This window comes from Anopheles arabiensis, chromosome 3, assembly GCF_016920715.1.
Source record: "Anopheles arabiensis isolate DONGOLA chromosome 3, AaraD3, whole genome shotgun sequence".
Classification (NCBI taxonomy): domain Eukaryota; kingdom Metazoa; phylum Arthropoda; class Insecta; order Diptera; family Culicidae; genus Anopheles; species Anopheles arabiensis.
This window is the reverse complement of record NC_053518.1, coordinates 91,644,723-91,655,528: the sequence shown is the minus strand read 5'-3', so window position 1 is coordinate 91,655,528 and position 10,806 is coordinate 91,644,723. Positions and strand designations below refer to the sequence as shown.

Sequence of the window (10,806 nt, the reverse complement as noted above, 5' to 3'; positions counted from 1 at the left end):
TGCAGTTGATCGTGACAAAAAATGATTTCATGTACGTTTATGACTATTTTTTAAACGATTTGGGTTAACTTATCATAAGAACACATTAGTTAAGGTTTTCTACTACATTTTAAAAAACAATTTCTATAGTATGATATCTTATGTTTAGCTTTAACACATTTTTCATTGAGGATCTAGTTTGATAAAATGTACAATTGTTTGGCCTACCAGGCACTGAGAGCTAATTTAAACCACCGAAACACACAAATGCCCAGTTCATCTTACACAAATCCCTTTGTTATTACTAAAATCATCCACATAAGCCAGACGAAGCAAATGTTTTGAACTAATAAATTCCTACGCCAGAGTGGTTGTCCTTTTAAGTGTAGTTTATACAGCTCTTCGTTTGTAAACATGCAATGATGGCACCAGGTACCTTGGCCCACCGCTGCCAAGACAATCGAATGTGCTGTTTGCAACTAAACACGGTCCCATTGCATATTTTTAATGAATGCCATAAAAAATGACCATAACCGGGTGGTGAATCCTGGCGCAGTGAATGTAAGCAATTTATTTGCCGTTAATCGTGCCCCGCAAAAAGGGAGGATCACTTACTGCTTCATTAGCAAAGGCCAGGAAAAAAAGAAAGAAATGGGGGGAAAATAAAACACAAACAAACGAACGGACTACCATTTGCAGAGAAATATTGCAACGAGTGATCTTCATCCCCACGAGCAAGATCATCGCCAAATGGACCTGTCAACCAAAGGAAAGGGTGCCCAACTGTATCGTGTTTGTGCATTTGGCAGACTTGCCGTTTTTGTTTTTTTTTTTCACTTCCTCCACCCGTTCTGGATCAACGCCAATGGGACTGAAATATTTTTAAAGCCGACCGTGCACATTTGCCGCACCCGTTCGAATCGGGCGACTTGCTCTGCCGATCGACGGTGCAAGTGTTAGAAAACTGCAGCATCGAGTTGTGGGGGATTGAGTTGTGCCAAAAATATTATTATTACACATCTGCTGAAACTCCCCCTCCCGTGACAGGTTCATCCCACACCTGGGGGAAGCGCGGGCGTGCTAGAAATTACTGAACGGAGCATTTTTCTTGAATGGAATGTTTTTCACCAACGCCAATCGAGCAATGCTTACGTTCGGTCAGTGTTGGTGCATTTTTGATTGATTTGCCCTGCTGCCGTTTGAGGAAAATTCGAATCAATGTTTAAATCGCTCAAAAACACATCACATGGCGAGGCTTAATTAATATGGCAAACGTTACCGCTACCGACAGAGCTATTTCGTTCCGAGCTGTGTCAGAGGAAAGAGCGAGATGAGTCTTTTTCTTTTTGTTGGGAGCAGATTCTATCCCACGATTAGTTTGCTAGTGTCTTGCGAGACAAGTTGGCAAGTTGGTTTCCGCCGTTGGTTCCATTTATCACCGCGGAACAAGTGCAAATTTCAAGCCGAGTGCGACAGAGACATCAGAGAGCGAAATAGCTTAATGGAACATAAATTTCCACTCGTCACTGACTCACGAGGTGGAAGGTGGGTTTTGTCGGGTTTTAGATGTCTTTCAACTAGATGAAATTGCATTCTGCACTATGAAGGAAGCAAACAATACGATCACGATCTACTAAATTTGGACTCGAGGAAGGGTTTTTGGTTGATCCTGCCCAGCCATCAAGACAACCATCAAGTAGGCGACGAACTCAAGCCCCATTTCCCCATGGCATTCGCAAGTGGAAGTTGTTTACGCAAGTGGAAGCATTCAAATAATACGTTATTCTCACAATTCAAGGCTGTTTACGGGTATTGATTACACGCAATTATTGCGCTTTTACTTACCCGCTTTTCTGAAGATTTTCTCTTTCTTTTCTTTCGCAATCAGTGGCGCCTGTGTTTTCAATAAGATGTTGACAAAACATCCCCCATCGGTTTGCGAAAGACGAAAAAGTTATGATTTCATTGTCTTTCACAGCAAAACAATAGCAAAAAGGGGATGGTTCAATATGCAAACGCGGTTAAAAGCGCGATACATAATTGTTTATCGTTGGCTTAAATTAATGAGGTTAAAGCGCGGTTCATAGCAGAAGATTGCAACAAAAAAAGGAACAGTCCACCAGTTTATTGGTTTTGTAAAATTTGCTTCTCTTCTGTTTATCAGAAACGACTACGACGCTCGTCTGCCTCCTCAGCAGTGCCGTGGCTAAGTAGTTTAATCCATCCACACCAAACAGTAATTTGCAAAGATTCTGTTTGACGCGCCCCCGCTGTTCGCTGTTCGTTCGAATAATAAAGAAGCCGGCGTCATTCCGCGCCAGCAGACGAAATATTTACCAAATTCCAATGCACACGACCAACCACTCCTTCACACAGACACGCCTTGCCCCCTGCGTTCGGTAAAAATTAATCTTTCTCCCCAGTTTTTCTCCGACCACACCACCACACGACCGTGTCACACCCACATCCAGCTCACCTTTTTTTGAGGGTGAATCACACTAAAAATATGATTTCAGCGTAGGTGGGGGTTTCAATAGGCCGGAGGGGAAGGGAAGACCACAGACCAGCCAGGTGAAAACCGTTCCGAGGTAAAGGCGGCGCGCACGATGGCGTGTGGTCCAGATTTTCCCGCCAGGCCTGTGTGCGCCATTTTGCAACAATCTCACACACCCACCAACGATGAGTGTGTGTGTGTGGATCGTTGTGACACAGTGCCGTGTAGTCACGCACCCTTTTCAACAGTGAATGATGATGACGCGGTGACACGATGCTTTTGATGTTGTACAAGCAACAAAATCGCTTTGCCACGCACGGAACTTGTTTGGTGGATGGGAGAGAGAGAGTAGCTGCCAGGACACAGCCAGGTTCATAAATTAAACCGAGAAATTAACACACTTAACCTGAATTGTAGTGCTTGCCTGCTATTTTGTTCTTTGGTCACTATGCTGCTAATGTAGTTGAAAGAAGATCGAGTAGCTTCATAATGTCAAACGTGCAGAATTCGCATTCGCATTCATTCTTTCGCAAACTAAAACACGAGCTACGCTCTGTTTAGCGTCGATTTGTATGCATGGCTTTCATGGCTGCTTGTGTCACACGGAATAAATTGTAGGTGTTTTCTGCTGCCAAGTCATTACCGGTCGTCTTATTGCTCCTAGAGTGTGTCCCGTTTTGCTTAACGGCTATTAAGATATAACTTTAATGTGACTCTGATTCAGCCCGACGACCGCTCTTCTGTGCGAGATTCGTTGGCACCATTTGCACCGGCTAATCAAGAATGATTTACAGATCATTTGATGGAGTTCGAGCTGGATGTTGGTTGACCTTGATGTTTGATTTTTTTTTCAATTCGTGCAGCTCCAATGAACTCCAAGGTCGTAATTATTGATACGAGTTTTACTTAACTCTTTTAGACCACTCTCAAAGTGGATTCGAGAATATGAGCATTTTGAGCATTCAGGATCTATCGTCTTCTTATTCTTCTTATATTTGGCGTAACGTCCTACGCGGACATGCCGGCTTATACAGGCTTTCGAGACTTAATTCATTACCACGTAGCGGGATAGTCAATCCTTACTACGGGGGGACGGTCCATTCTGGGCTTGAACCCATGTCAGGCATGTTATTGAGTCGTTCGAGTTGACAACTGTACCACGGCACCGCCCCCAATGGTCTAAATCCCCAAATCTATGGTAAGGTCACTAATTTATTGGATAAAGCCTGTAAGGACTTTAAGGTTCTGATCGTAGTAAAATATCTCAAACTTCTTAGTTTTCACTTCAAAAGTCTGGAGATAGTAGAAGAGTTATGGCAACAATAGAACCCGTATAGATATCAAGCCCAGATATCAAGCTGGAGATGGAGAACTTCCGAAGAGTTGGACGAAATGCAGGATTTTCAATTCAAAACTCTGTGTGATATTGCGTGATGCGGTCATTTGTGATAAGAGGCATTATGACATAACGTCAGAATAAGTTCAGAAAATGTACTGAAAACACGTCTGGTTGCAACATGTGAGCTGTTTACAGTATGAACCTTATCATTTATCAAACGTCCTACACATAGAATCCTTAGTACGAATAAAAATAAAAAAAGATGGAATTATCCATGTAATTATCTGGAAAACCCCAATTAATTGGGATATTATACAACAGATCAACCAAAGCTTCAACCAGACGTAAAACCCGCTCATACGCAACAACGCCTTATCAGAAACAATCTCCCCAATTAGCGCCGGATTACATCCTTGTTATGCTTTTGTGTTTATTCCCTCTCCCCTGTTTGGTTAAAAATAACCATGAAATAACTAATCCTATTAATCAGCAACAGCACCAGCAGCAGCAGCGTTATGCATCAAACGTTCACTCACCTGAAACAATGCACTGACCCACACACCCACCAATCCACTCCTCATCGGAATAATAATGCTGGGAACACAATGCGCCGCTGCTGGAATGTGTTGCAAATTCCATTCGCTCGAAGCGGGGAAACACCTGGCTGTAGCATTCTTTTTTTGTAATATCGTGGCAAATCCTTTTTTGTCCACGGTGACGTCACACCGTGCAGCGCAGCACACGTACTGCGCACGCAAGGACATTCGGTGCCGGTGCAAGTGAACAAACGAACGAAAGAAGCAGAAGAAAAAAACACAATGAAAGGATGTGCTGGAAGGCCATCGCAGAGAACGCTTTCCACATTCCCTCACGAAGAGAGCGCACTGTGAGTGTGTGTGTTTGTGTGCGATGAGAGAGAGATTGTTTATACTTGTGCGGGAGAGAAAGGAAGGCCTTTCGCTGGTTCACTACTACAGATACGCGAGTAGTAGTATCCACACATACGTATTGTCCCCCCACAAAACATCATTAGGACGCGACAAGCGCGCGCGCGTGTGTGTGTGTGTATGGGTATAGCTACACCTGGGGAGCATCAAGGCACACTACGACGTCCTGGCAGAGTGCAAAAGTGCCCAGCACCAGTCGAAGGTTGCCCGTGGTTCGGTTCGTTTCGCTCTGTGGCTGTGGTGTTTTCTGCTTCGCGGTGTTCATATGCAGCGCTGTGTCTGTGTACTGTGGTGGTGAGAAGAGCTTTCCTGGGGCTATTGTTCTTTATTGAGTGGTGGAAAAAAGGGAGATAGAAAAGGGTTCCTTTATTTTTACTCCTCAATGAGTGTTTTCGTGAAGTGTTTATTGAACTAATTGTGTGAAAAGTGTCCTGAAGAAAGGGTTTTGATACACATAAAACAATGAAAAGTTACAGTTTGCAATACTTCCATTTAATTAAGAACTCCACAAAACTATTTATAAAAGAGTACAAAGGAAAAAAACGATCCTTTACTTTGTGAAAAAAAGATAAAACATAAAAAAGTCTTTCATCCTTTCGGATTGTGGGCTTCCTCAACGCGCACACATACACAATGATACAATAAAAAAACTGGCTACTTTGCGTTCAAGCCCGTACACGCGTGCAATCGATAATGTTCCCCTTCTCGTAGCTAACAACAGCACACGCACACATATATAAACGCATTTATAAAAAAATGAATGGAGAAATGGTGGCGTTCAGGATAGTAGCGCGTCTAATTTGTTCTAAGTGCTGGTGAGCAGGCCTCTCTCTTTCTCTTTCGTTCTCACTCTCTTGCTCTTTGAATGTTCAGAATGAACAGTGAGCTATTTAGCAATATCAGAGCTGGTAGTGTGTTTGTTGCGTCCTTTAGCGACATGCTTTTAGCACAGCAAGGGGCTCTGGGGGAGAAGAGAACAACAAGGAGGCTGTTGTAACACAGCAGGAGAAGATTGATTACTGCAGGAAACGGGAAGCTGGGTAGAAATAGGACGCCCATTTTTTTTTTGGTATTGTTTGCTTCACGCGCTTTGTTTACGGCCCACACGACTGCACGAGAAGACAAAGAATAAGATATCAAATGGTGAGCTGAGATTTGAGAGTTGGTTTGATTTCAAAACCACAAATCACGATGCTGCCTGCTCGGTTGCGTTAATAATGATGGTGGCGCTAAATTTCGGGAAGAAAGATTTGTTGCTCATTGTGAGAAGCATTAATTATGGCCCCTAAAAAATCCACACCCCATAATACAAAAAATAGGATAAAAACAGGAAAATTCATTCTTACGTGAGCTGTTTTTTCGTACTTTAGAATTATTTATACCTAAAACACATTTTTCATATGTTAAAATTATTCAGAAATCCTTAAAAAAAGAATCAATGTACATTCTAAACGCAAACGTTCGCTTGATTGATCGTTTCAGGCATCGTTAAGGCAACAACAGTCAACCGCATGTAAACGTGATCCCGCCACAGGTCGTTAAAACGCCAATTCAACCAACACCTAAAACACCCATTTGCCGGCGTCTTAAAAATAATGCGTTTCGTGTTTGTTTCTCGCTACGATCGCTCTTCTTTATCCTACTTGCACTACATGCTTTAATTGACAACATGTGATTTTCTGTTTGTAGCTAAATGGTTTGCCCCGAAGCGGACGCCTGGTGGCGCAACGAAACGTGTCCATCACAAGCGGTAAAAAAAAACGAGTGAGCGTCCATTTTCATCACTCTCTCTCTTATTTTCACTCTCTCTCTCTCTCGCGTTTACTGTCTCTCGCACTGTCTCACTGAAAACTCTGCAGCTACTCGTACACACACACCAACACAAGCACACTTAGGAGAAGGAAGTGGGGTTACAAAAACGTGCGAAATTCGGTCGAAGATTATAAATAACAAAATAATGCTCCTCGTACGATGGTGGCCTGTCCGCTTACGATTCACGCTTAGAGCGGCAGCAGTAATCTACCCTTTTCCGCGTTTTGGGCAGGGGTTTTGGGATGAGTTGGACAGGGGAAGGGGAAGGAAAACATCCAACATAATATGCGAAGGTATGTTTTTGAATAATCTCTCTCCACATCGCTTGTTGGAATCGGCATTCGGAGTCGAAAGAGGTGAAAAAGGGGGTAACTAAAATAAAACAACAATCCTCCGCTCCCGTTTTCTCTTTTTAAGGGGGCTGACGGAATTCGGTTGACACATTCCACTCTCTCAACGGATCAATCCGTGTGCCGGCTGTGTGTGGGGCTGACAAAGGTGGGATTTTGAGGAAGCGGGTGCCGTATTTTGCTTGCATACCTGAAACTCTTCCCATTTCTCGCCGAGCGATAGCGAAAAAACAAACCCCCCTAAGGGGGAAACGAAAAAAGGGGAAAAACAAACAGCAAAAGCAAAACATTATGCCCCGATGAGATATGTACTAACGGTGCCGGGGTTGCGTTTCGGTGTGCGAGTGCCAGCGTTTGCGTGCGGTTTGGGAAATTTTTGGGGTACACTTTTGCTCACAGCAGGCGCCGATCGCGCTCAGTCAGTGCTCCCGTGGAAACGGCCGAAAGAACAAGTGTGTGATTATTCTTTTCTGAAGGGATAAACACGAACGACGCAGCGATGTGAATTGCGATGGCATAAGTACGTAGAAAAACATCATTATTTTGTAGAACTCCTTAAGCGTGTCAATAATGCGTGTGTAAAGTGAAGCTTGGAAACAACACATTTCCCGAATGTGTACAGTCGTTTGTTTGTCGCGTGAGTTTGTGCATGAGAAAGAATCGTTCTTAAAGAAGAAACAACGCTTAAAAGCCTCCCATCAGCAGCGAACCCTCTCACGCAATCCTTTCTATCTGACGTACGTGAACGTGCATCTGTCTGTGTGTGTGTGCTTGTGTGTTAAAGTGAGCTATAAACCCCACTGCTTATGTCTTTGTGTGCTGCCCGTGGAGCTTACGAACCACTCCATGTGAAAGGCTTCCCCCCCTCCTAAGGTCGTATTAGTGTAATCCTTTTCGGCATGTCCGGAAAAGCGTTCCGTTGAACCGTTTTTTTTTTTTTTTGTTATTGCTCCTACCAGCACCGAATGGTGAGAGCTGAAACCGCTCGGTTTTCCTGCTCTTTACATGCGAGCCACCATCACCACTACCATCGGCTCGGGAAAGTCATCGTACGCCGTCCGAAGGTAGAGAGATTGTGTGTCGGAGATTGTTCGTGACACTCGTGTGCAGTTATTCGTGCGGTGCGGGTCGAACGTCTTCAGGTGTGCACAGCGTCCGTTTAGTAGGGGGGTTTCCGCAAACGCCCGTGACTGTTTATCGGTAAAGTTTTCCCTATATGAGGTGTAGGTGCATGTGAATATGTGTGTGTGTGTATTGAGGTGCTTTGAAAGTGTTTTGAAGTGTGTAAAATTAGGGCAAAAGACCCTGCGGAAGGAAAAACAGATTTAACTTGTTAGGGACAAATTGAAACAATTATTTTATTGCTTTAAAGCATTCCAACAAACCAACAAAAACACTATTTTTGAGGGTTTTTATTAGAGTTGTGCAACTCTCACCGAAAAAAATCCGGCTCGAAGGACCAAAAAGCATTAAATCATTGCCTGGCTGTCACATTTTCGTTACGCTTGCTTGCACAACGTACCTTGCCCCAGGCCGTCCGATCGCAGTTGTGAGCAACCACACAAGAATAGTCGTCAATCATTGTGCAGCACAACACACACAAAAAGAAGGAGTTTCCATATAGTGTGCATGTGTGCTCTGCAGAGCGTGTTCAAAAATCGATGGAAAATTGCGGCACTAGCCACAAACGATAGTGTGAGCTTGGAGAGGAGGCCACACAGCAAAAAAAAAAAGGATAAGCGTTGCCTTTCGTAGGAAATAGGTGTTCGGTGGAACGAGTTTCATTTCGCTTTGTGGTGGCCCATTCCGTGTGGGAGGGGTAGATAGTGTGGTCGTTCGTTATCAAAAAAAGGTACCCCAAAAAAAAAACTGTCCAAAAGAGGAAGATGTAACAGTGACGATGGAATCAATTACGAAATTTGATGTGTGGTAGAGGTGAAAATGGTGAAACACGATAAATTGGTTGGTTCTTTCGGTTGTGTGGGACGAGTTTTTGGACCGCTCATCGCGTGACAGTAGACTGTCAAAATGTGTACTAACGTGTGTGTGTGTGCAAGTGTGTGAGTCCATTATCCAATCCTTTCTCTTCCATTTTCCCACACACACACACGCAGCAGGCCAGCGCTTTGCCAAATTGTTCGTTTCAACAAGGTTCATCCAACTGTACATCTTCAGCCTCTGTTTACCTTGTTTTTTCTCTTCTTTTAGTTCGAGCTTCGACTAGAATCCACGGGTGATTGAAGTGAGCTGTGCGTGTGTGGTGCTAGTGTTGGCGTTCTCTATCCCAGCAAGCATTGGTTTGGGTGAAACGTGAAAAAAAGAAAAAGGCTCCGATCAACGGAAAAGTGGTGACCGAGTGACCCCCGGTGCGAGTGTGTTTGTGTGTGCCTACGCAAAAGTGGCCCACGGCACTTGGCCACTTTCGGGAGTGTGTGTGCGTGTGTTTGTGTGTGAGTGTGTGTACCGCGGCTTCGTGCTGAATGTTGAAGATGTCCTCCATATCCGCCCAGGGAGTGGTTGAGCGTGCCTCGGCCGAACTATCGAAACGCATCAACGGCCTTGGGCTGCGGTCGAAGCACCATCATGGCAGTGGCGGTGGTGGCGGCGGCGGCGGTGGCAAGTCGGGCGAGAAGGCCAGCGTGATGGAGCGCGTCACGAACGTGCTGTGCGGTGGCAGCAGCTCCAGCAACTCCAGCAACGCCGCCAATCTCTCCATCCAAACCGCCGGCCAGTCACAGTCGGGCGGTGGTGGAGGCATCACTGGCGGAGGTGGTGGTGGTGGCCACGCTCCCGAGAAACCGTCCCGTGTGTCCAACACAACCGGGGGAGGTAACAGTGCGGGCGGCAAGGGCTCGATGCTTGGCATGGGCGCGGGACCTGGTGGCAAATCGCAGTCCAACACACCGCAGTCGCTGCGCAAGATTGGCCACCAGCAGCATGGCGGCGGCATGAACCATCACCATCTCGGGGGAGCGGGCAAGATGGGCCAGTCGCAGCTGGCCCTGCCGCAGATACTGACGATCGAGCAGCTGCTGCAGGACGAACGCTTCCTGGCCCGGTTCTTCCTGTACTTTACGTCGTACGAGCGGTGCACGCTGGCGCAGGTCTGCCAGAAGTGGCGCGATCTGCTGTACCGCAGCCCGCGCTACTGGAGCGGCCTGGTGCCGGTGCTGCAGTGTCGCGAGCTGCGCCAGACCACCAACCAGGACCGGGTGAAGCTGTACAACTCGCTGATTCGGCGCAGCTTCCACGCCGTCTGTCTGATGGGAGCGACCGACGAGGATGCGCTGGATTTGGTACATTCGTTCCCGCTCGCCTCGAAACACGTCCACTCGCTGAGTCTGCGGTGCTCGTCGATCAGCGATCGGGGTCTGGAGGCACTGCTGGATCACTTACAGGTAGGTGGAAGTAGCGGGAGGAGTTTAAGGGCTCAGGAGAGTTCAACAAAATTAATGCAAAATTGGTTTTATAGGTTTGAGAGTATTCTACGTTGGTTATAGACTGTTACTATAAAGAATCTATGATCTTTGATGTCATCAAACATTGAAAAAAAGGATGCAATTTTGGGGATGATACTGCAAAACATCTTGAGACCCGTTGCTATGTAAACATGCAAATAATTCTCTATAATACGTTGACCTTAATGTGCTATAAATATTAAATTATCAGGATATTAAGCCCCTCTCTTGTCTCGCCAAGCTATAAAATCCAAAAATTCACCCTCCCCCTTGTGTGGGTGATATCATGTGAATGACGTGTGACATTAATGAAGAGTGTGGTTTTATGGATCTAGTCGGGCAAAAACAAACAAAACAACTCGTTGGAATTGGATGGAGCAGGAAAAAAAACATCCCCTAACCGTCCGAGATGAGTGGGTGATCCGTA

At 45.4% G+C, this 10,806-nt stretch overlaps 1 protein-coding gene across 4 annotated transcripts in view; it reads left to right on the top strand.

The window, feature by feature from the left end:
• The first annotated feature begins 4,938 nt into the window (after nucleotides 1-4,938).
• Nucleotides 4,939-10,806, top strand: part of LOC120901265 (F-box/LRR-repeat protein 16) — a 33,935-nt gene continuing 28,067 nt past the window's right edge. Inside the window, exons 1-2 of one of the 4 annotated variants that reach the window (XM_040308977.1) lie at nucleotides 4,939-5,053; nucleotides 9,130-10,319. In XM_040308977.1, coding sequence (XP_040164911.1) covers nucleotides 9,402-10,319 — 918 coding nt within the window. In that variant the 5' untranslated portion in view covers nucleotides 4,939-5,053; nucleotides 9,130-9,401. Of the gene's footprint in view, nucleotides 5,054-7,397; nucleotides 7,442-8,033; nucleotides 8,122-9,129; nucleotides 10,320-10,806 lie in introns of those variants that run through there. The other 3 variants (XM_040308981.1, XM_040308980.1, XM_040308979.1) reach the window with 3 other exon arrangements.